The sequence below is a fragment of the Artibeus jamaicensis genome, unplaced genomic scaffold, assembly GCF_021234435.1.
Source record: "Artibeus jamaicensis isolate MK-2021 breed Jamaican fruit bat unplaced genomic scaffold, CSHL_Jam_final scaffold_474, whole genome shotgun sequence".
NCBI classification, from domain to species: domain Eukaryota; kingdom Metazoa; phylum Chordata; class Mammalia; order Chiroptera; family Phyllostomidae; genus Artibeus; species Artibeus jamaicensis.
Window position 1 is genome coordinate 44,795,745 of NW_026522046.1, and position 24,553 is coordinate 44,820,297.

The following is a 24,553-nucleotide window of genomic DNA, read 5'->3' on the forward strand; positions in this document are numbered from 1 at the left end:
TTGCTGAATTGGCGGCAGGTAGACTGACCCCCCAGCCACAGGCTAGCCACCTGTTTGACTTAAAACCATGAGAAAATGAGCCAGCACCAACAAATTTCTATTTCTTCTCACCAAATCCTGCAGAAGGGCAGAGGTGTCAATTAGGGAGGAAGGAAATAGAAAAGAGCTCACTGGGGATCCAGATAGTTTGAACATCCTGGTACTTGAAGGCATCTGGATAATTCACAGCTTTTTTTTTTTCTTTTTTGGTTCATTTATCATCCAGATGTTCGCCATCATGGAAGCACCTCCTGCAAGCCCACTGCAGCTAATAACTTCGAAGTGGAAAAATTCATATCTTTGTGGGCTTGTCCTCTGGGGCTCTGTTTCCCCTCCCCCTCCTTCCAGTGCCTCTTCCTTAAATTCTCCTGGGAATGTGGCAATTTTGCCAGATGCTTAGGTGTGAGCCGTCACTTTTCTTTTTTTAATCTTCACGGCCATCCTGTATGCTGTCTGCTCGAATTATAGATTGCATTTGTCAAACAATGACACATGCAGTTGGGTGTCTTCTAAGATCTTTGAAATTCAACTTCCTTGAGTTGAGATTAAAGTGGGTGTCCTCTGCATTGCTGCACTCGATCCTGGGCCGTGTGGATGCCGGCGTACAAGTTTTCCCAGACTGGCCAGTGCCCGCTTCTAGGGTCTGGAAGGAAGGAAACCAGCTACTTTTTTCTCTCCCGAAAGGTAGCCCCTGACACTAGCTCAGAGGTGGTCCCAGTGAGACATGACTGTGACTCTCTGAGCCGAGCCTGTCCTCCAGCCTGTCCTGACTCTGTGTTTCTCTGCACATTCAGGAGGCGTTGTCCGTGGTGAGCGAGGACCAGTCCTTGTTTGAGTGCGCCTACGGGACGCCGCACCTGGCGAAGACGGACATGACCGCGTCCTCCTCCGGCGACTATGGACAGACGTCCAAGATGAGCCCGCGCGTCCCCCAGCAGGACTGGCTGTCTCAGCCCCCGGCCAGGGTCACCATCAAGATGGAATGTAACCCTAACCAGGTGAACGGCTCGAGGTAAGGCGACCGCTGACTCTTGTCCTCCTGGGTTCCCTGCCCCCTCATCAAGGCCAAGTGGAAGTCAGGGGCGCTCCTCCAAACATCTTTTCAGAAGCAAGGCCGCTGAGCGGTCGCACTGGCCAGTGCTGAGAAATTGCATTCTCCCACAGGTTTGTGTCGAGGACAGAGGCGGTAAAACCGGTAGTGTATTTACGGAGAACTCACTTTGAAGATGTGGTGTTCAATTCAATTTTCCAGGCACGAGGGCTCCATGGGGGTGGGCAGCATGAACACACGTGGCAGAGTTCATCTCCGAGGTTTTATTGTCTGGAAAATAATGCCGTGTTATGTTTTTATGGAGGGAGAGTGTCAGCTAGTGGCCAGGCAGCGTCCCATGAGTCCGAGCCATGTGCCGTGGCAGATGGGTCTCCTCAGCCATGTGTCCTCCCCCGAGTCCCCCACCCCCTTCCCTCCTCCGTCCTCTCCTCTTAATGCTTCCTGCTTCTGCTCATCTTTGTTACAATTAAAGCCGAGCTCTTCTATCGCCCATGATCATGAACTTCTCTGTGCTGTCAGGGAGGATGTCTTACCAAGTGCAGAACGATCCTCGGCTCTCGAAAGCATTTCATCAGATGTAGTTTTGAAGAGTAAAGTTGGTTTTAATTATGATATCATACCCTATATATATTCAGGAAGAAGAATATAAAAACCACAGGACAGAGAAAGGGTGATTTTTAAAAATGTTGCACACTGGAGTCGTAAGAACAGTCCGCGCTTTCTGGTGCTTCCCTGTGGGCAAAGCTCTTTTATTCACAATGTCCCGTTCCTCTTCCAAGCAGCCCAGTGAGGGGCGCTTGTCCCCATTTGATGGATGAAGAAACTGAGGCTCAGGCTTTCTCTGGCTAACTCAAGATCGCCACTGAAAGGGACTCTGAATCTGGATTCAAACCCAGAGCCTCTTCCCCTCTGGGACAGCCGTAGTGGGCTTTGGGGCATGTATTTAATGCTAAGTATAGTTTTATAAGTGGCAGAAGCCACTGCGTCAACTTCCAGTGCGTCATCGATGAAGGTGGTGCCAAGTCACAGCGCCTTAGAGGGAACATCCGCAGTGACAGTGGACATGGCAAAGGGGGAGGCGGGAGGTGCCGTGACTCTCCCGGGCTCTGAGAAGTCGGCTCATGCACTGCCTCTGGTGTCCCCTTGAAACCAGGGACGTCACCCTGACATTGAACGTTCCCATGGCGTGGGTGGTACCCCACGTGAAACTCGAGCCAAGGCAGGCCCACGTCGTTCCCCGTCAAGAGAGCAATTCCCAGACTTCTGAAAGGCCCCTGGTAGAAAATGCCATCCGAGGGTCCGGGTACTGGGGTTGCAGGCACTTACCTGTTTGTTGTGTGTAGCTGTCGTGCAGGTCGACCGGTCCATCTGGCAGTGTTTCCGCCAGCCATCGAGCAGATGTGCGGTGTGGGCAGCAGGAGGTCACGGGTGTGAGTGTGGGAGCAGTTTATTCTTGTATTATTATTATCCTTATTGGTTAGTTTTTGTGTTGTTTTTCCACCCAAACAACTGCGAACCTGCGTTTGCCCCGCTCTGTGTGTCGGAGGCTGAGAAGAGCGGGGTGTGACCGTGTCGGTGTCGTGAAGGAGGCCCCTGAGTGCGTGGAGGCGGGGTGTGGCGGAGCTGGCCCTGCGGTCGGGCATGCCATCTGGTTTTGTTTTTGTGTCTGTTTTTGGGGAGGAGGGGATCTGTTCTTGGTGGCACCCCTGATGCCATGCATGCCAGGAGAGTCATGGTGGGAGCACAACAGCAAGCTGCATTTCCAGAGCTTTCTCCTTCAAATGCTAGTTCCTACCTGCAGAAAATAGACCAGTGTGTGGTGTGTGTGTGTGTGGTGTGTGGGGGAGGGGTGTAGTGTGTGTGTGTGTGTGTATGTGGTATGTGTGTGCGGAGCGGGGGCAGAGGGTCACACCTTGGCTGAGGGTGCTGCGCAGCTCCCCCGCTGGCTGGCAGAGTGAGCGCACCCTGCCGTCACTTCCAGAGTCGGGTCTGGGGCCGGCCCCAGGAATGCTGGCCTGGACTTAGCAAGCCTCAGAAGGGAGACGCGGCGAGGAGGGGAGGACAGGGCTGCAGAAACAAAATTCTCTCTTCTTCCCACTGCTCCGTTCCTGAGTTACAAGGAGGAGGAGTAGGAGCCCCTTGTCTCGCAAGCCAAGTGCAAATACTGTTGCCTTTGATGGGGGCCTGTGCTTGCCTTCAGGAGCCTGCTGCCCCCCTGCCCTGTGGGGCCACTCTCCCAGCCTGAGGGGTCGGCACAGGGATTAAGACAGGGGTTCAGGCAGCCCTGCACCGGGCCCAGGGGCCTGCTGGAGGGCGTGGCAGCAGGCTGGAAACCCCGGCACGTGCAGTTCCTCAGGGAAGTGTCAGACCGGCTGCTTAGACTGTCCCCTGATGAGACAAGGCTCACCCACAGTGAGGCCAGTCCCCTTTACTGAACATGGGTGTGGTTAACAGCATCACCTCAGTTAGCAACAGATGAACTCTCTGGGCACAATGGCCTAGCCCAGTGGGCACAAGAACCTGACCGTGCCTGGTGTTCTTGGCCTCTGTGCTGGGTCGGCGGTGGGTGAGGCCGTTCCTTCAGACCTCAGAGCAGCATCCCCTGTGGTGGCCGGGCTCCTGTGACAGGAGGGACTCAGCCTGGCGGGATGGGAATAGGAGAGGGGGTCGCACATGAGATCAGTGGCTCAGTGGGGTCCTTCAGGCTGTGACCTTGCAGAGTATCGAAAGCTGGGTGCCAAGGCCGAGTCTGCTCTCCAAACCCCAGCATCGGACTGAAGGAGCCAGGAGGTAAGGAGCACTCAAAAAACTCTGCAGCAGCGAGATGGTGGGGCCACCCACCGAGGGGGTGTGACCTGCAGTCTGAGTGAGCTAGGAGAGCCCTGGGGACACATGATGCTACTCAGATCTAGCAGGGTCTCCTGGGCTCCTGCCTGGTAAGGGATAGTGAGGACTGCGGGAAGGCGGAGGGTGGGGAGAGGGGACCAGAGGGAGAAGCAGACGCTGATTTGTTCTCCACTTAATGATGCACTCATTGACTCTTCATGGGCCCGGACCGGGGATTGAACCTGCAACCTTGGCACATCAGGACAATGCTCTAACCTACTGAGCTACCCAGCTGGGGCCACTGTGGATACGTGGTTTAAAGTTAGAATTGTGTGGCTTGCTGATGGGTTGGATCTGTGGAATGAGGAAGAAGGAGGCGAGGATGAGCCCCAGGTCTGGGGGACATGCTGCCATTGAGGTGTGGACACGCTGCAACTGGGGATCTTTCTGAGACTGGAGCCCAGGCCCTTCTGGGTGTGGCTCAGACGTGGGGACAGGCACTGACAACCACCAAGTGCATGGGAGGGGCTCCTGCCTCCTCGCCTGGGTTCCGAGGGTCTGAATTCATCACGTCAGTGGTTCTCAGCCGCAGTGACCGTGCTTCCAGGGCACATTTGGCAACATCTGCAGACATTTTTGTTGTCACACCTTGGGGGAGGGGGACATTCCTGGCATCTAGTGGGTGTAGGCCAGGGATGATGCTCAACATCCTAAACACCGGACAGCATCCCCCCAGCAAGACATGACCTGGCTCCAAGTGTCAGTGGCGTCCGAGGTGAGAAAGCCTGTGCCAGACCGGCTCGCGTCTGGTGTCTCCTCTGCACCGTGTTCGGGGCCGGCTGCCATGAGGACAGGTTAAGAGAAGCTCACGGTCCAGCAAAGGTGGAAAAGATTCTGTGACACAGCTTAATCAGTTAAGGACAGAGGGCCCAGTCACGGCTGCAGGGAGGTATGATTCCCACCAGCTGGGCAGGAAAGAGAATCGTGAGGGGCAATCTTAACCGTCATTTCTGCAGCACCTCGTGATTTCTTAGATACAACGTATCATCCCATTTCCTCCTTAAATCTACGGGACAGCATTGTGACTGTCCCCATTTTCCGGATGAAGACCATTGAGTTTTCAAAAGTTCTGGTTCCTTTGCTCAAGTGCACCTGTCGTAGGCCATTTGACCACAGGCCTGTGCCCCTCCTCCCTCCCTCAGGGCTCTGCCTAAAGCTGGCACCTTCTCTGTGCCGTCCGGGATGGCAGCGAGTTTCTCCAGGTGACGGATAAGCTCTGCGTTCTATCTTCCGAGAGGCACTAAATGCAAACGCTAAATTCCACTAAACACGTGGAGTGTGTGTGTGTTACACACGTGAAGGTGTAGCTCTGAAAGCGTGTGCTGTTTCACTGCAGCGGGCCAATGGCCTGCTCTCATCTTCCATTGTCCTCATGCGGTGTCTGTAGACAAAGCCGCCCCTTGAAAGCAGCAAGTGTGAAGCGGAGACCAGCAGTCTGAGTGCCCCGGTGGCCCAGTAAACACTCGTGGGGCTGAAAATAAAGACAGAAACCCTCCGCGTCAGGACGACGGCCACTCCCATGCCCTCTCAGGCGCTGTGTGTGGGGGAAGAGGCTTTGCCCAACCACCATCTGGAGAAGAGGGTCTCGGCCAAAGGCCTTTTCCTACAGGTTCTCTCATTGTATGTGCAGCCCCGACCAGTGTCCCTCTGCGCCTTCCTACTCTGACTCGCCGAGAGTGGACTTCACCTGTACTTTTCTCACATTTTCCATACGACTCCACGTATCACTCAGGACAGTGAAATGCACAGCTCTGACCGTGTTTGCTCCTCTCTGCCTCAGGGTTGTGAAGCAGACCAGCATGAACAGTTTCCTAGTTAAGCTTGGCCGCCGTCCAAGCCGTGGGGGGGTGCAGGCCAGAGACTGGCACGCTGGTGGTTTTTCCAAACCGGGACGGTGAGGTCAGGGAGTTAGCATGTCCCACTTGTTAGGGGCCTGTGTCTCTACAGATGCTAGCTCTCGGGGCTGCAGAGCTGAACCGTGGGTGGAGAGAGCCCTTGCCAGGGAAAAGGGCAGTGGGAAGGCAGAGACGCTCCATCCGTCTGTCCATCCATCTGTCCATCTTTGCTGTCTCTTCAGATGTGAAACGACAGGCCTCATTTGGTAAGAGAAGAGAGCCCAGGGGCCGAGTGCTTCACAAGGGCGCCAGCGAACTCCGCAGGGTCGCTGCAGTCATTGAGGGCGGGCAGTGGGGGACGGCTTTGGCATTTTTTTGTCTCAAAGGGCAAATCATTTTGGTTAACCAGAAGTTACATAGCCTCTAATGAAAATAAAAACCTGAAGCACCTGAAATAGCTTATTGGGCTTAAGTCTTCCCTACCTGAGAAATGAAAGTTTTTCAAGCCAGAATAAAAAATAAAGAAAAGAAAAGAACAAAAACAAAACAGAACAAAAACCCTCACGGGGTAGAAAAGATGTCGTGTAACTGTTTGCAGAGACCTCAACCTATAGAACATTTTATTTCCAGATGATGAAACCCAAAAGGATGCATTCAAGGTGAACACGACCAATGGGCTTGCTAATACCCATTTTCTGCTGCAAAGAGGACTTTATAAATATGCGCTTAAGTAATGAGACTTTCCCAGGGAAACTTCCAATCCCTCTCAGGGACAAAGAGCTCACTGTGGGTACGTTGGTGGCGACTTTTTAATTAATTTAGTCTTCAGCTGCTTTGGAGGACGTGGGGGGGGGGGCGGGGCTGGTGGGGAGAGCCGGCAAGTCCAGGTGTCAGGGATCATGTTCAGTAAGGGCAAAAGTCACGCTGAGTTGTGAGGACAGACGCCTACAGTTTTGGTCTAAGCCGGGAGTTCTCCGTGAATCACTGCCGAGCTCCGCCCACTGCTGGGCCTCGGGGCCTGAGGCAGCCTTTCCATCACCTCTGACTCAGAAATCAAACAGACCCGCCAGTTACCCCAGAGCGCTGCAGACAGTCCCCTCCTTGTCTCTGCTGAAAAATACCTTTTGTGGTGGCTTCCCTTGGTTCACGCTATAAAACTTGATTGGGAGTTTGTTCAGTTGATTAGGAGTAAGTATGTGCTTTCGGTATTCTCAGGAAGAAAACCATGTGTGGAGGGAATGTTTGGTGCTGGGTTCTGTGGGCCGGCCCCCTGGGGGGCCCGCCAGCGGTGGAACTGACCCCCTGGGGCTCTTCAGGTCGAGGGGCCAAAGAAAACCTTTGTATTGCTTCCCTGTCACTTCACCCCCTGAAGTCACCTGATAAACGAATGGACATTCTCGAAGACAGTGACATTCAACTAAACAGCGAGGGGCTGGACGCCGCGTGGGAGTCCGTGGGAGCTCATCTGCCCATGACAGAGTCATGGGGGAGGGATGGGAAAGACATGGACTATGGATTGGGGCATTCGGGGAGGGGCAGAATATAGGGAGTTGGGGGGAGGGGCCTCAGCCACACAACCACAGGTGCTAGAACAATAGGGACACTCCAGTGTCCCCAGCACCTCGGACAGTGCCCGGCATAGAGACTAACTCTGTAATTATTTGTTAAATGAGAAATTAATTGAGATGGTCCAGGGCCGTCCAGACGGCCGGGGAGCATCCTAGGGAATGAGGATTTACCCAAAGGCACTTCGGGAGCAGAAAGAGCTGGGTTGCACGTGGCCATTGCGGGGTTGTGTTTGGGGAAGGTCGCTGTGGACCTACAACCCGGAACTCCCCCACCAGCATGTGCTGGAGACCAAGGCCCCTGTCTCCAAGTGTGAGAGGACTTCAGGAAGGAGGATGGGTCTCGAAGGAAGGGTAGCTTTTCTAGAGGATTCCCGGGTGTGCCTCTGTGTACCAGAAGGAGTCACATGGATTTCCTAAATTTGATGTCAACTCACCTGGGACTTTCTGGAAGGCCAGAGAGCCTGTGCTATCTGGGAGGTGTAACAACTGGGAGGTGTATCACACACAGATTTAATGTGGCTAGTGGGCTTGGGGCCGTTGCGTGGGGCTGCCTTCCATGACATTCTTGGATAAATGAGGGCCATTCACATTCGGCCCAGATGACAGCGCAGGGCCAAGGCTCCGTCCCTGTCAAGCCGCACCCACGTCTGTGCCTTGTCCCCGTGGGTCTTTTCCGTAGTGGAATCTGCTCTGCTGCTCTGAGCAGACTCTGATGTGGGAAAAGCCAGTGTTAGATGCCAAGTTTATTTTCCTTTTCAAAAATGAAAGCTTTAATTTCCCAGTACATTTTTATAGGCACATTACTCTTTTTTCAAGGAAAAAAAAAGGTGCCCTGGCTGGTGTGGCTCAGTGGATTGAGCGCTGGCCTGCGAACCAAAGGGTTGCTGGTTCAGTTCCCAGTCCAGGCACATGCCTGGGTTGCAGGCCAGGTTCCCAGTAGGGGGCGTGCGAGAGGCAACCAGATGTTGACGATTCTCTTTCTCCCTCCCTTCCCCTCTCTCTAAAAACAAATTTTTTTTTTTTAAAGAGAAGAGGTATTATATATGAGTACAAGTAAAGGAAGCTTTTGTGTTAGCCTGGGGCCCACCTAATCTTACAGAATTGGGTTGGCCACTTCCGCCGATGGGCCAGCCTCTGTCCTGGTCCTCAGCTCTGTCCCTTCTCAGACCCACGATCTAAGTCAGATTTGTTGCTGCTCTGCCCTCTCAGCACGGGCACTTCCCCCGTTCCCTCGTAACACTCACGAACGTTGGGCCATCGGGTGTGCAGAGCATGCACCTCGCCGAGCCCCTCGAAGGAGTTTTGCGGAGCAGCATGTGACGTCCAACTGCACACTGAGGTGACCAGACATCAGAATTCCTCTGTACATCCAGATCACGGGGCGCCGCCCAGGAGGCTCTGCCTTCGCCTGCACACGGATGCCTGATTGAGTTCACACCGGCACCTTCCCCGCGACAGTCCTCAGGGCCACTCCCAGGTCATTCACTGAGAGCACCCCACTGTGCCGACTGCACCCAGTCTACTGAGGGTCAGTTTTGTGTCAGCTTTACGTTGTATGTCTGTGAAGGGGACCCCCCACTTGGGATCCTAGAGTGTGGCTGTCAAGTATTTGGAGTCAGGACCCCAGGGACCTCGGGCCCAACCTGTATCACCTTCTCTGTGCTTCCTTCCCCTGTAACGTCCCTGCTACAGGTATTGACCTCATGGAGTTGTGTTGGTGAAAAGAATAGCAACAGCTGACCCATAGCCTTGATCATGTGCGGGACAGCATTTTAAATGCTTTAGCCACACATTGATTATAGCGTTAATCCATGAAGAGAGCTGGGAGCCACCCCTGGCACGAGTCCGATCGAGACAGAAGTCACAAGACAAGAGCAACCCAACGAGGTCTGTGCCTCTGTGTCTTCTCCCAGTACACGGTGCTCTCAGAGGCAAATTTGACATTGAAACATAGAAATCAGAAAACTGTGGATGCTGGACTGTATGGTGTTCCATCTCTTAAGATCTTTTCATTTTTTAAATCATTAATTTGTTTATTTTTTTTCTGTTCCTGCCCACCTCTCTCTGATTGGCCAGTTCCTTTCAAAAGTAAGCAACAGCCCGTATGGGGGGCTGGCTGGGGACACGCTGTCTCTCGTGGTCCGTTGCTGATGCAGCCGAGAGCTGTGTCCTGGGAGCACCTTGCTTTGTGCCCAGCCTCCCTCACAACCACCGTTTCACAGCTCAATTCTCTGAATTTGACTTAGGCAGCTCTTATAAATGGAATCACATAATATGTGTCTTTCTGTGGCTGGCTTATTTCACTCAGCACACTATCCTCGGGGTTAACCCATGTCGTCCTATGTTGGAGAACTCCCTTCTTTTGAGGTAGGACTGCATTCTTTGTACCTGCACGCCCCATTTCCCTGGCCCATTCACCCATCAGCGGACCTGCAGGGTGCCTCCACACCTCGGCCCTTGTGAATGGTCCTGCAATGAACAGAGGAGCACTGATTTCTCTTAGAGGCCCCGATTTCGGTTTGAGATAAGTATGTGTAAGTGGGACCACTGGGTCCCATGGTTATTCATTTTTAAAAACTTTTCACGGGCCTCTCAGACTGTATTTGTTACAGCTGGACCGTTTCGCACTCCCTCCAACGGTGCCGCGAGGGCTTCAGCTTCTCCGCCTCCTCCGCCTCCTCCGCCTCCTCCACCTCCTGGCCCGCACTTGTCGTCATTTGTTTGGTCGGGACGGCCGCCCCGACAGGTGTGAGGCGATAGCTCACTGTGGTTTGATTTGTATAATGACTTTTGTATGCTTTTAAGAGGATCTGAGAGAAAGATCTGGAACATGCTTATTGGCAAAAAGAACTCCATGTCCTAAGCAGTAAGACAGGGCGTTTCATATTTGCCAAATGACTATCCATTTAGCAAGCATCTGATGAATTGCTTTAGGATTTCCACAGAAATGGCTAGGAAGCACCTATAGGAACACTGAGAATACAATATTCAAAGGCATGCCCTAGACCATGTATGTGCATTTCAAAGGCAATGCGCTGACTATCCAAATCCTTGCACTGGAGGAGAAGAGAGCACTCAATTGTCCCCACGAGGCAGGGCTTCGTATAGGGGAGCCCCACGCCGTCTGCAGAAAGTTCCCTGGTGACGTGGCACGTCTCAGCGTGCGCGGTGATGGCTCAGCGCAGCACCCCCAGCAACAGACTCCGCAGTCTGATCTCTTCTCACCACTCCTGGGCGAAGAGCGGAGCGGGCATTTATGGTGAAACTTTTAAATTCATACTTCCAGCTCCCTGAATCATGTTAGGGTTTCGTTTTCTTAAAGCAGTGCCTAATAGACGGCCCTGAAAATTTTTCTGCTCCAGGAATTGCCTCTGTTCCTTAGGTTTTCTTTATGCACATTCTGGTTTTGTCTCCCACCTGCCCCACCAGGCTCTTGGGCACCAGTGACTGATAAGCTCCCAGAACAGGACCCACACAAAGATGCCCTCTTTTGCTGTTGAGATTTGCAAAGGTGAAAACAAGGGGAAATGACTGGAAAGTGAGAATGGAACACTTCAGGCCCCTTGGTCCGGTATTTGTTGACTACCGACCTGGAGTCCAGCATGCGGACCAGTGGGCAGCCCTCTCCCTGCCCCTGGGCTGGAGTTCCCTTAGATTTATTCTAAAAACTTTTTCAAATGGTCAACGGCACAGTTCCATTTTGTCTTCCTCAGAAGCTAAAAGAAAATGCAATGGAAAAAAGATTATTTTTTTATCGTCCTGAAGGTGCAACTTGTGAGATTCAGGTCCGATGGTCTGATGTTGGGATGGAAACGGGGATGAGGAAGTTCGATGAGCTGAATTAGGTCTTGTGGTTATAACACGAAAACAAAGGAGCTCCCCCCAAACTGCTCTGCTCCAAACACTTACTGACACGCAGCTTTGGAAAGCTCTGGGCAGTGAGATTAACAGCCCGTCCTCTGCCTGGGTTCGATGGGGGTCTGGCTGTAACGGCACAGGAAAACTGGTGACCCATGTCTACTGTACGTGGCTGCAGCTACGGAAATTAAGCCATTGCAAATGAAGAAAATGCAAGAAATGGTCTGAAGGGTCCACAGTTCCCAGATTCCCCTACTTCTGGGAATCCGTTCTCTACATCTCTCTGACCTTTCGTGTTTCCGGTAGTTCACTGTCCTGCTGGAGAGGAAAGAACGGAGGCTGCCTGGGGCACAGCGGGCACTCCATAAAAACGGCCTCAGTGGAGGCGTGAGCGAGTGACTCGGAGCAGGGCTCACCCTGGACCTGAGGGCCGTTGCTTGAGTTACACTCATCACCGGCTGCATCTAGTCTTTTTCCTAAAGAACCAGATCCCTTTTACTCTCTGCCCTGGTAACTTCTCTCCTCGAGACAAACAGACCAAAACACACACTCCACTCAACTGATGGAATTTTCCGAAGGGCCGGGAAACTAAGGTTCAAGCGAAGACACTTGGTGTTTTGATGCTAGGATGGGTCTTGGAGAGATAAATGTTTGAAGCCAGGAAAAATCGCATCAAGAGGAAATAGTGCCTGTGTAGGCGGCGCTGGAAAGTGGAGGGTCTGCACCATGGGAACTCAGACGGTCATTATTTTTGAATTTCCGTCATGTTAGCACAGCTGTGAGCACACCATGGAGCAGGGTGGTGTGTTTCCAGGCCCACGGTCAGGCCTGCGTCCTGGGCGGCCCCGACTGTAACCTCTGACCACAGATGCTAACAGCTTCTCACCTGTACTCAGCCCGCAGCCCCGGACACTTGAGCAACTGATGCTGAGGACAGACCTGTGATTTTAAAGTTCCTGGGTGCCGAACCGATTCCCTGGGGAGCTGTGCAGCCCCGGTCCCCCCTTCCTGCCCATACCCCTGCCATGGCCTTCGGGTCTGGAGTGACCTTCATCGTACCTTAGCCCTGTGCCACCCATAGAGTGCCCTGCTGCCCTAGATGGCTGTGACCTTCTCAGGCTTGAAGGTCAAGTCCATGCCAGGGCTAATTATTCCATGATTCTGCAAGGAGGCTGCAGAGCTCCCACTAACAAAGTGTGGAGGAGACCCACCCCCCCGGCCTTCGACTTCGGGATGGGAATTTAAAATCCAGCAGAGACCTGTGGTTCCCTGGAAAATGAAGAGTCGTGTGTCGGGTAGAGTTCGAGAGGCACCATCTAGGAATCCACCTTAGAAGGTGTAACCAGGGTCAAGGCCCCTCTGCCACAGTCACCCTGGGTTAACCATCGAAGAAGGTTTTGACGTATTTTTCCGTTTCCTCAGTAAACCGGACTTTCTGTTGGGAGTTTTCTTATTAGACAGGATTTTACCATGTCCTATAACTCTCCAATCTCCAAAACTTTTTTCAAAAAAAAGTATTCCCTTTTTTCTTTTTGCAGAAAGGCAGGTTTGTCCCTCTCCTAATGGCTGTGGCTGCCTTGTTAATAGCAGCCCTGTGAACTGTCCCCCGGGGACCCAGCGGCCAAGCCCTTCCTACACACACACTGGGCCGTGCCGTGCACACCCAGCCTGGCACCCCCCCGCCCGCCTGCTGGCACCCGAGCTTGGGACCTCGTGAGCCTCCAAGTCCCCAGATGAAAGACGGGCTTGAAATCGGGATGTGAAATTCCACACGGGGATTTCGCCCTGAGGTTTTGAAAAAGAGGAACCTCATCTCAGGATAAGCCTGGTCGAGAACGCCCGGGGTCGCCTCCCAGCATCTGCGTGCGTGGCCTGTTGACTGTCACGCAGTGAGAACAAACAGCAGTTCGCCGTTTTCTGCACGTGTTTCCCATCAGTTGTCACAGATGGAGTTTTGACATGACAGCTTCAGGAGGAGCTGGCTGAGGAAATAGAAGCCAGGTGGCAGCTTCCTGCCCCACGTGCCTGCTCTGTGCTGGGACCGGGCCTGGCCCCTGTCACAGTCAGCTCAGGTGGCCAATAACAAAACACCACAGACCAAGGGGCTCACACAGCAGGCATTTATTCCTCACAGTTCTGGAGACTGGAGTCCAAGGTCAAGGTGCTGGTTGGGGTGGTGTCTGGCAAGCGCCCTCTCCTCGGGTTGCAGGGGACTGGTTCTCACTGTGTCCTCACAGGGCGGCTGGAGAGAGCCCTCTGGTCTCTTCCCCTCTTATAAGGGCACACGAATCCAGTATGTTGGCCTCACCCTCCCACCTTCATCTAAACTTATCTCCAAAGAGCCCCACCTCCAAATGCAATCACATCGGGGATGAGGACTTCCACATACGGACTCTGCGGGGACACATTCAGTCCCTAACGGGCACTGCATTTGCCTCCTCTTGCTTCCCTCTCCTCCTTCCTCCCTCTGGCTCCTCCGCCTTGCCTTCCTTGCCTGTCTGAATCACAGCAAGACCAGGGTAGCGTGTTTTTCAGTTGCCACAGTAATAGGGGAATGTATCTTTTCCTCCACCAGAAACTCCCCTGATGAATGCAGCGTGGCCAAAGGCGGGAAGATGGTGGGCAGCCCGGACTCGGTGGGGATGAACTACGGCAGCTACATGGAGGAGAAGCACATGCCACCCCCCAACATGACCACGAACGAGCGCAGAGTCATCGTCCCAGCAGGTCAGATGCCCGTGTAAGGTGTCACAGGATGGTCTCTTCCTGCCTGTGGCTTCTGTCACCCTCTGTGGTCTAGGGCAGTGATTGCACATGGGAGCCAGCAGGAGTGGGTCCACGTGTGGTGAGGCGTTCACTGGCGTGTGCGTGTGCGTGTGAAAGAGGATGTCCCCGAAAAGTGCCCTAGAGGCAGGAATTACCCTTTCTCTAAGATTATTTGGTGTTAAATATAGTTTCTTTTATGAAATGCTATTCCTAATAGTTAATAGCCTTGTTGGTTTTTCCTAAAATTTTTTTTCTTATCTGGGAAAATAACAAGTTGGGAACCATCCACTGCCGGTTCTTAGAATCCAACATTCCAGCCGTCACTGGCCTGTAATCCCGATTCCGAGAACCAGAGCTGTTGTTCACCACAGAATTCATGCTAAACCCAGCCCAGAGCAGGGACCCGGAGGAAAATAGCAGGCATGTATTTATTTAGCAAAACTCGAGGTAATTGGAAGACAGACTTAAAGCTCCTGAGAGGAAATGCATGGCGTGAAACTGAAACCCCACAGCTCCGAGCTCAGCGGCCACCGCGCAGTGAGCTTGGCTCAGAATTGGGCATCTCGGGCAACGATTCCCAGACATTGTCTCACATGGTCCTGAGACATAGGTGGGCTCATCACAGTGCTCCCAGGAGGGAAAGGGAGACCTGTAAGATCAACTAACTTGTCCAGGCGCAGAGAGCTCACTAGAGGCCAAATTAGAATTGGAAAAGGTCTCTCGAGGTGGCAGAGTAAATCTCAGCTCCTGACAGTAGTCCCCGTGGGCCCCTCCCATCCCTCATTCCGGCCATCTGGTCACCCTGCCGTTCTACCCAGGGGTCTGAACCCATTGGCAGCTCAGCCTGCAAGCCTTGATTCCAGGTGGTCCTGCCCTTCATCGGGCTCTGTGCAAGCACCTCCCAGAGCAGCCCTTCCTGACCACCCCCGTCTGGAGTCACTCCCCACTGCACCCAGTGACTCCCCCTGCCTCGCCCACCCCATCTTTCTCTACTGCATTCCTCCCATCTGTCAGCACAGTGCTCATTCATGTGACTGTTCGCGGATCACCGCCCTCCCTCCATGGAGGGTGAGCCCAACAAAGGCCTCACCTGAGTGGCCGAGTGCAGTGCCTGGCAGGAAGTGGGTGCCCATGAACACCAACTGAAGGAGGGGCGATGGAATGAAGCCTAGTCACTGGGCTGCGTGCACAGGTCATGCCTCGTGGCCATGGTCATAAATGGCACGTGTGGGTGCCATGTGTGTGAACTCGATGGTCCCTTTCCCCGGAGGGAGAGATGGCAGGCACCTCCAGATCCTCTCTGTGGTATGACCTCTCCCTCTTACTCTGCCGTGTGCGCCCATCCAGTGGAATTCTACCACCTCCCGAACAGGAGGGCTGAGAGGACAGCGTGCTGGGCAAAGCACCTGACTTGGATCCTTGGCCTGGGTTTCTCCGCAGGGCTGTCCCTGTGTGGCTTTCAGCAAACCGTATGACGCTGGTTTGATACAGCTGGGTGTGAGAGGGCTCCGCCTCTATGGCCAAGCCCTTGCAGGGCTTTCATAGGACAGAGCTGGAGTCTCACGTGTACCTCATGTGAGGGACAAAACTGGTTTTGATGCTCAGCGCTTTTACAGGAGCCATATGTTTATTTGGTTTGATTGTGGCAACTGGGATACATACCCAAGATGTGTCACTTGTCACTGTGCTGAGAGCAGGAGGCATCTCCTTTCGAAGGAGGGAAGGTGCAGAAATGAAAGGTCCAAGGTGCCTATTCTGGGTGGGTGGCACCTCAACGAGGCTACCGAGCAGGGATGTGCTTGGGGACACGTGGGAGGGAGACCGGCCAGATGGAAACAGGATGAGGCATGAACCCAGAAAACTCCCACCCAAGCCCACTCACCCTTTGCCCTCCCCTTTAAGGATTATGTAACTTCTTAAATTTAGGCAAAGCGATGTTCTAGGATGAGGGAATTCGTCTGTCGAATGGCCTACACTGGAAATTCTTGTCTTGGCTCCCCAGGGGATCACAGACCCACGAGGTGATACCTGGTGCCACCTACATCCTCTCCCCAGTGAGGTCATAATTCTGTCACGCTGTCAGTATGTTTTGATGTCATTGATGTCCTCTCCAATAGGGCCAGGCTTGAGGCTTTCTGTGTGAAGTGACATGTTTAGAAAACAGGAGAGACATTCACATGGGGAAGTGGCAGAGAGCCAGGTCCACCAGGTCCGAGCCCCGCCGTTTCTGACCCACGGTAGGTGCTCCCGCACCTGCCTGCAGGCTGGGGGAGGGCTGGCCGTGCAGGTTGGCTCCCAGGTGGCGTTTGTGTAAAGGCTGCTTTCGGCTCCTGAAGAACGTCCTCCTTCAGCGGCTCCTGCCTCGAGTTGCTTCACACAAATGCAGGCGGTTATTCAGTTGGCAGTGTTTGTAAGAGTTAATTGTGGCTGATTTTGCAAGTTGTGTCTTTCAGTTATTGGTCAAGCTTCGTGTGTGCTCATACACAGACACACAGATGAACACGTGTGCACGCACACACACGGCCACATTGCACAATCCAGATCGTCTCCCAGCATGGCCGTGAGGCTGTGGGACCTGGGCAGCCCCCTCAGCTGCTACACCCACACCCAGGACCCCAGGACCCCAGGACCCAGGTCTCCCTCGGGCACATTTTGGGCATAGAGTGCTCTGCACAAAGAGAGAGAATTCTGCAGACCTGGTTTCAAATAGTTCATATGGTTTCTACTAGGTAGAGGCCTTGATTAATGCTCAGTAGTGCTAATCATAAGACAGCTAAAAAAGTTATTATTTCTAAGTATTGTACCAGCAATCAACTACCTACCAATGTTCACATTCTAGACCTAAAAAATGGTTCCAATACACACTGGCCAGAAAGTTGGTGGTTGGAGTGAGAGGTGAGAAGGCAGGACCTGGGTCATTGTCTGTGCTCAGATGGGGCTCTTGAACTTGGACTCCTTACTTCTCAAAGTCTCTAGTGTTGATACTATCTTAAACTCCAGAGCTACAAAGAAACTCATAAAATATCTCTCATGAATAAATATATATTCTGGAATTTAATATATTTACTCTGCCTCCTTATTGCAGAACAGATTTTAGAAAGTTCACACAAATGTACACAAAAGAGCAAGCTAGAGCCAATTTAAAACAGAAATGGATGGGGACCATGGACTAAAGTAAAAACAGAGACAGTGGAACCAGGAGGGAGATATATATATATATATATATATATATATATATATATATATATATATATATATATATAAATGCAAACTTTTAAAGCTTGCACAATTGCAAAAAGTGGGTGTTATTTGGCTCCAAGGTGTCAGCGGACAGTAGGAAGGGGACCCATGGCTCTGCATCCCACAGGACAAAAGAAAACTCATGTGGGGAAAGTAGCCAGGCTATGAACTCTGAGTCAAGAGAAATGCGTGTTCCTTGACTTGCTATAGTAAGATTACAGGGAGGTCACGAGAAAAGCGCTTATCGGTGGGGCTACCGGGCATTCTGGGAAGCCCTGGCTTACGCCTCTCATCTTGGCAAAGTTATTGGATGGTGCCTCTCCTTCTCAAAGTGCACTGGTTAGACAATAAGTCATGTCTGTACCTCTAATCTGTCTTTGTCTTATCTTTCTGTCTATCTGTCTATCCATCCCAGGGGTGTCAAACTCATTTTCACCCGGGGCCACATCAGCCTCGTGGTTGTCCTCAAAGGGCCGAAATAATTTTAGGACTATACAAATGTAACTACTCCTCAACTGTTAAGGAGTTGAAATTCCATTCGGCCTTTGAAGGCAACTGCAAGGCTGATGCGGCCCCTGGTGACAATGAGTTTGACACCCCTGATCTATACCATCTGTCATCTCCCTGGTGTGCATGTCCGTATGTCTAGGTCTACATCCATGGGGCTGGCTCTTTCTCCCACAGTTGTACATCAGTGTCATTTGGTGACATCAGTGTTGATCATAGGGACCTGAGCCCTATGACCTGGCTAAGCGGCTCTTTGTTGGCTCAGCTAATGTGGAGCCCGACTAGGACATGTTTCTTCAGTAGGTTCGGATCTGCTCTGTCAGGAATACCTGGGGGACGTGTGATTTAAAGGTGCACATGCCCAGATTGGCTGCACCCAGGTGTGAGGCGGACGGCTCTACACTGTGGACACACCCCTTGGTAGTTCTCCTGCATAATAAGGTGTGAGGAGCACTAATCTAGCGAGAAGACACTAAATAAATTCTACTTAATATATGTTAATTGTTCTGAAGAAAGGTAGGATACGTCACTTTTAGAAGAGGGAATGATAAAAGGAAGAATAGGCAATAACAGCTTCCCAGTGACGTTCGAAGAAGAATCATCATCGTCATCATCATCATCGGCCTTTTCGTAGGAAGGAACTTTGTCTCCCTAAAGCTCCTCCCCGAAGACGTGTTTTGGGGCTTGTCCTTGGTTGGCAACCCTAAATTTGGTGAAGGCGTGTGTCAAGGTACTCACAGGGACACCCAGGACTGTCAGAGACACCAAGTGCAGTACGGGAGCCGAGGAAGCACCTCCCCACTGTCCCTTGGCATCGGCGCTGAGCTCCATTCGGGCACCTGGGAGTGAGCACACGACCGGCCCGAATGCATGTTACTGTGTTCTCACCAACAGCCGAGATGGCTTGGGCACGAGGCTGGAATCTCGCCTCCAGGTGTTTCCAGTTCTGCCTCACCTGGGCTGGGGGATAGGTCAGGGTTCAGAAGCAGTGGGTCCCTGTATTACACAGCAGCACCATATGTTCTCAGGGACGTCAGTCTCATGTCTCATGTCACGTCTGCCATCAGTGACGCTGCCCTCCGTGTGCCAGGCGTGCCTCGGGAAGCCGCGGCCCCTTTGCAGGCGTTGACAGTGCACCTGGCAACGTGCTCACCAGTAGCGCTCACAAAGAGGAAGGCGCGGTCTTCTCCAACGTTGCAAAACGCTGGCAGGGCCTCTGGGTTTAGCAGCTGACATTATTTTGAAAGGTTTTTCTTTTTCTCTGTTTTTATTCCCTATGGTGGGTGATAAAGCATTGAGCTTTTCAAAGGTTCTACTTATTTCTAAATATCCACCTTGAGCACAAGCCCCCTGGAAATCCAAAGTCTCGGGGGTAGAGTTGCTGCGTTTGTGTCCTCACTGGTTTACTCCATTCATTCATTCACTCATTCACTCATTGGCCAAGTGTTTTCTGTGTTCCAGGCACCATGAATAAAAGCTCTTATGCAACTGGAAACACCCTCTTCTTGGCCCCCAAACACACATGGGTGAAGCTATGCGTATTGTGTCTTCCTCAGACCCTGCCCACCCGGGAACTTCTCCTCAATCCCAGAAGTGTTCAGTGAGTACTTGTCACTCACTCATCCTCTTCACAGAGGAAATGACCCGAAGCTGTCAGAAGCAGATAAGACCCATCAACACAAAGCAGCTCATGACGGGGGGAGTGTGTGATTGAGTCCTAGCGCGTGATTCAGACCGGTGACTCAAGACATCTGGGGAAGGAGATGCATATAAACATGACTAGTCAAGAAGGGCTTCCTTTGTGCCCTTCCTGGTCTGATCCCCAAATCCCTCTGTGCCTTGATTTCCGGCGCCACACCCTGCCCTGCTGCCTGGCCACAGCCCATTGTCTTCCTGTGCACTGCGCCCGCTCAGTGAATGCCCCTCCTGTCTGTGCCCACAAATCCTTCTCATTATTCAAGGCGTCTCTGAAATCCACCCTGTCTAGGAGGCCACCCTTGATCTCTTGGCAACTTACTCGCTTCTTTTACATCTTACCAAGTCTTTTATTACAACACTTCATTTTGTTTCCAATTATATTCTATAATGCATCTAGTTCCTTACTTAAATCCAGGTGTCCCATCTAATACCATGAAGGAGGTAAGAAGCCTTGTGAACTAGACTAGTAGTAAACACATGAACCAGACTACCATTCAAGTAGAAATTAGGGGTCAGCATTAAGGCAGTTAAAGGTTAGTAGAAAGCCAAGGTCACATGAAGGGAGAACGCAGCCACTCTGGCCACAGCTTGGCCACCAAGCTCTGGCTAAGCTTCCAGTGTGGCTTTTAGTTTCCTGGCAGCCACACTAGAAAGAGTTGTTGGGGGAATAATTCCTGTTTTCAAAGAGAAGTGCCACAGGGAAAGCCATTGTCCTCTCAGAGGAGAATCCCTGGACTTGATCCTCGGGTCCCAGCGAGGCTGGGGACGTGACTGTCTTCCTGCCACAATTGTGACACCGCATTTCACCAGCCTGCTGCCTGTCACATCCTCCTCAAAGAGAGTGGGGTTGCAGCAGAGAAGCGCTTGGTGCCGACCAACACCTGGCACCCAGTGCAAGCCTTGGCGGTCTGGCGATCGTGCGGTCAGGGTCGAGCCCCCCCAGGCAGAGGGCCCACATCGCTTTCCCAGAACCCCGCCTGCATGTGGCACCCCAGGCTGGGCTTCGACCACGACGACCGACGAGTCACAGAAGAGCATCCCCCCTGACCATGCCCGGGGGGGGGCCAGCACCTCGTGTTTTCTTCCTAGTAGAGCTGGTGATTTATGAGCCTGTCTATTCCCTTAGATCATTATAAGCTTCATGGGTTGGTGATTGCGTCCTTTGCCACCAGACAAAGTAGCAAGCAGAGGTCGGTAAATGGGCGTTTACTGAGCTCACGGTGACCCAGATGCAGTGACTGGGAATCCCAGAATCACAGGGGCTGGAATTGCAAGATTCTTGATGGTCTTTGCTCAACTTCACGTATTAGTCAGGGTTCTTCACAGAAACAAAGCCAGTCTCTCTCTCCCCCCCCTCTCTCTGTGTACACACACACACACACACACACACACACACTATCTATCACCTATCTGTCTGTCTGTCTATTCCGGGGAATTGCCTTGTGTGGTTCGGGAGGCTGAGGTGTCTGGAAACCCACAACCTGCCGCCTGCAAAGCAGAGTCAGGAGGTCAGGAGAGTGGACAGTGCTCAGTTGAGTCCGAAGGCATTGAAAGCCAGCAGAGGATGGAGGGCAGGAGCTGCAGTCCTCACTTCCTCCCCTTTTTGTTCTCCTCGAGTCCCCAGGGAACCCCAGGACTCCCACCCACTGAGGGGAGGGCCCTCTGCTCTCTCAGGCTGCCAATTTAAATGCTAATCTCTTCTGGGACCGCCCTCACAGAAACACCCATGTTCACTAAATATCTGGCTTCCTGACCCGGTCAAGTTGACAGATGCTTCAGGAGCCTGGACCTTTACACTGGAGGAAATGGCGCCCTCCAGAGGCCGCACGGTCCCTGGGGACACACGCACAGGCGGGTGAGAGCCGCTCCTGGCCTGTGAGTTTATCTGGGAAGAATCCAAGGTCAGAAACGACACATTTTTCTCTCATCCTTTGTCATGCCGCTGAACACTCAGGAGGACCCCTCCCACTCTGCATTATAGTTCGTGTTTCTAAAAGCTTCTGGTTAAATTCCTTCTGCGCAACTTAACTAAACAAGCAGATCAGCTAAAAAGTAAATCCTAACGTCAGTGTTAGTTATCGTTTTAAACTATCAGCTGACTAGCACTGGAGGAAACTCTTCGGGGGCTAACATGTGACCAAAGTCCCACAAACCAAGATGGTGGCAGCGCCCGTCTGTCGTCAGCACCTGGTTGTCTGCACGTGTGAAACAGGTGTTACCGCATTTAACCCCCATGCCCCCTGTCTGTTAGCTACGACTTGTTCACTCTACAGGTGGAGAAACTAAAACTAGGGACCCTGCGCGCAAGGCGTCCCAGCCACTGGAGAGCCAGGGTTCCGACCCAGGTCTGTCCGACCCCAGAGTCTTGGTTCTTATCGCTGTTCTGGACTCTCAGAAGCACCTTGGGAAGAACACAGGGCTGTGGGGGGTGGAACCAGACGGTGACATTGTTGCAGAGACGCCGAAGTGCCCTTCTCCATGGAGACTGCAGTAAACAAGGAGAGGGTAGGTGAGGTGTTCAAAATAGTCTCCATGCTGCTCAGCACCTACTCTTTACGTCTCTGTGATGGTAAAGAGAAGAATGGAACTGAGAAGAGCTTAGATTGAGCATGACTGACCAGGTGGATGTTGAATGTAGAAAAAAAATTTAAGATAGATGATGTTGGTTTGGTTCACTGTGTGCTTACGAAACTCGTGAGACCCACAGCACAGCCCAATGGGCCACCAGGAGCTCAGGGTGAGCGCCCTTTATCAGGAATCACACCCTTGAGCTCTAAACGCCCCTGTTTTCTAGCTCTAGGATCTGAGGAGTCACTTAATCTCACTGTTCTTTATTTCCTTGCCACCACGACAAGGATGGCAGTGACGCCTACTGTATACAGTGCTGAACGGATCCAGTAAGATAATACACGTGAGGGTCACCAGCAGTGCCTGGGGTGTGAGGATTCCTCAAACAATCGCTGCTCTTCCTTCCTGTTTGCTTAGGCACTGGGGACAGAGGGACAGAGTCCTGGACGCCAGAGCTGGAGCAGCAGGCACAGGCAGGGGCACACATTGAACAGTGCCCCCATGGAAAGACATGTGAAGCCCTACCCCCCAGCGCCTTTGAACATGACCTTATTTGGAATGAGGGTATATTCAGAGTTAATCAAGTCAACATGAGGTCATTAGGGTGGGTTTCATAAAGTGACGAATGTCCATTTCCAAAGGGGAATTTGGACACAGACACATGGGCGAAGTGATGGGAACACACAGGGAGATGGCTATGGGACAACAGAGGGGGGGACGCGACTGTGAGACCAGGGGCACCAAGGACAGGCATCACCACGGAAGCCGGAAGAGTCAGGAGGGCCTCTACCCAGAGTCTTGGAGAGAGCACAGCCCGGCCAGCACGCGGGTCCCAGACGTCCAGCCCCCCGCACTGGGAGACAATACCCGTCTGTTGCTCTCAGCCACTGAGCTCGGTGTCGGTAGACCTCAGAAACTATTGAAAGAGCATGTGTGTCGGCAGGCGAGAAAACGTCCAGGGTTCCCTCTGGAGTAAGGCGGGCGGAGGACCAAGGACGAAACTCTGGGGAGGCCGCCATTTCGGGGGCAGAGACAGAAGACTCTGCAGGGAGAAGGTTTGAAGCGGAACAAGTCACTCGGGGTCAGAAACGGGACGCACAGGAGCAGAGCCGGCAGTGAACAGCTACGGGGAGGCAGCAGGGGCGAGACAAATGAAGAAAACAAAATGCGAAACCTGGGTAATCACACAGCAAGAGTGGAGGGCAGCCCCTCCAGGAGAGCATGTTGGCGCATCGGAGCGCCAAGATCTGTTGGGGCCCACACAAGTCACTTAGTCCTGTCCTTTTAAATAATTTACATAATGGAATGGTGGTTTCTCAACCTGTCCTGTGGAGGACAGGCACACTTCCTCAGAGTTATTGACGATTCACACGTGCAGTTTGTTCCTGATAATCGATTAATTAATAAATGAACAAACTAGAGTCTAACTTGACCTAGGTTGGTGATTGCTTCTAAAATGGAAAAGTTTTGAAGTAATAGGTAAAAAAAAATGTGAGGAAAAGGCTCTTGGTTCTAGTGTAATATTGAACTTAGAAGGAACCAGAGATGTTCTCCGTGCAGAGCACCTGGAAATGCTGTATAGAATCGAACATCCTGTTCATGCAAAGCTGAACTGGGAAGAAATGAATTCGTTGGAGACTGAAAACAAGGCGGGTGCTGAGAACAGAGCGGCCCATTCTCCCGCTGGCACCCAGGTGTCTTTGGTGGCATGGATGGGGGTGAGGAGCCGTATCATACTGAGACTGGGGTTGAAAGGTCAGTTAAGGGCAGAAATTGAGGTCTCAGCCTTGCACACACAAGGAGCTGAGCCCGAGTCCCTCCCCAGCCCTTAACACAATGTGCACACGACTGTGAGTGCCGGCAACCCCCGGGCCGAGAAATGAGCCAGAGCAAAGCGGCCGTGGCTCACGATAACCTTGGACCCCTGACAGAAGGACATACAGAATCTCCCCGGAGAGGCGTGTCTTGTCTCCAGGCCTCACACATTTCTTGCAGATAAAGACCAGAAGATGCCTCTGTAACCCCAAATACAAAAATAGGAGGGAATCGTCTATGAGACCAAGGTTCAGCAAAAACAACACTTGACATGATTCAACTCTCAAGAACATTGGATAATTGAAGTATAGGATAGAGAATATTAAGTAAATAGATTTTAAAATGATGAGCTACATATAAAAAGGAACCAAAAAGGAGAGAAACAAGGCAATGTGGAAATGAGCAAATAATTTTGAAGGAGAAGCAGAGCTCCGAGAAACACAAAGGGATTCACGAATTATCAGAAACCCAGATGAGTTAAACTCAGAGAGCAGTGCGGTGACGAAAGAGATGGAAAACGTGAGAAAATGTCAAGAGTAGGAAGGACTCGTGATAATGTCCTATGCTGATCTGATACAAATTCCAGAAAGGAAGGACTCAATAATGAGAGAGAAGAAATATTTGAAGATATGAAAGCTGACTTTTCCAGAATTGATGAGCAAGACCATTTTGCATACCAGGGAAGCGCCCGCCAGGGGAGGAAAAATAAGAATCAGTCCACA

At 52.1% G+C, this 24,553-nt stretch overlaps 1 protein-coding gene across 4 annotated transcripts in view; it reads left to right on the top strand.

Annotated features, from left to right (window-relative positions):
• The window catches only part of ERG (ETS transcription factor ERG), a 215,103-nt gene that overhangs the window by 162,011 nt on the left and 28,539 nt on the right, over positions 1 to 24,553 (top strand). For all 4 annotated transcript variants that reach the window (XM_053657708.1, XM_053657707.1, XM_053657710.1 and 1 more), the window contains 2 exons: positions 834 to 1,051; positions 13,813 to 13,964. In XM_053657708.1, the coding sequence (XP_053513683.1) occupies positions 834 to 1,051; positions 13,813 to 13,964 (370 nt within the window). The remainder of the gene's footprint in view (positions 1 to 833; positions 1,052 to 13,812; positions 13,965 to 24,553) is intronic.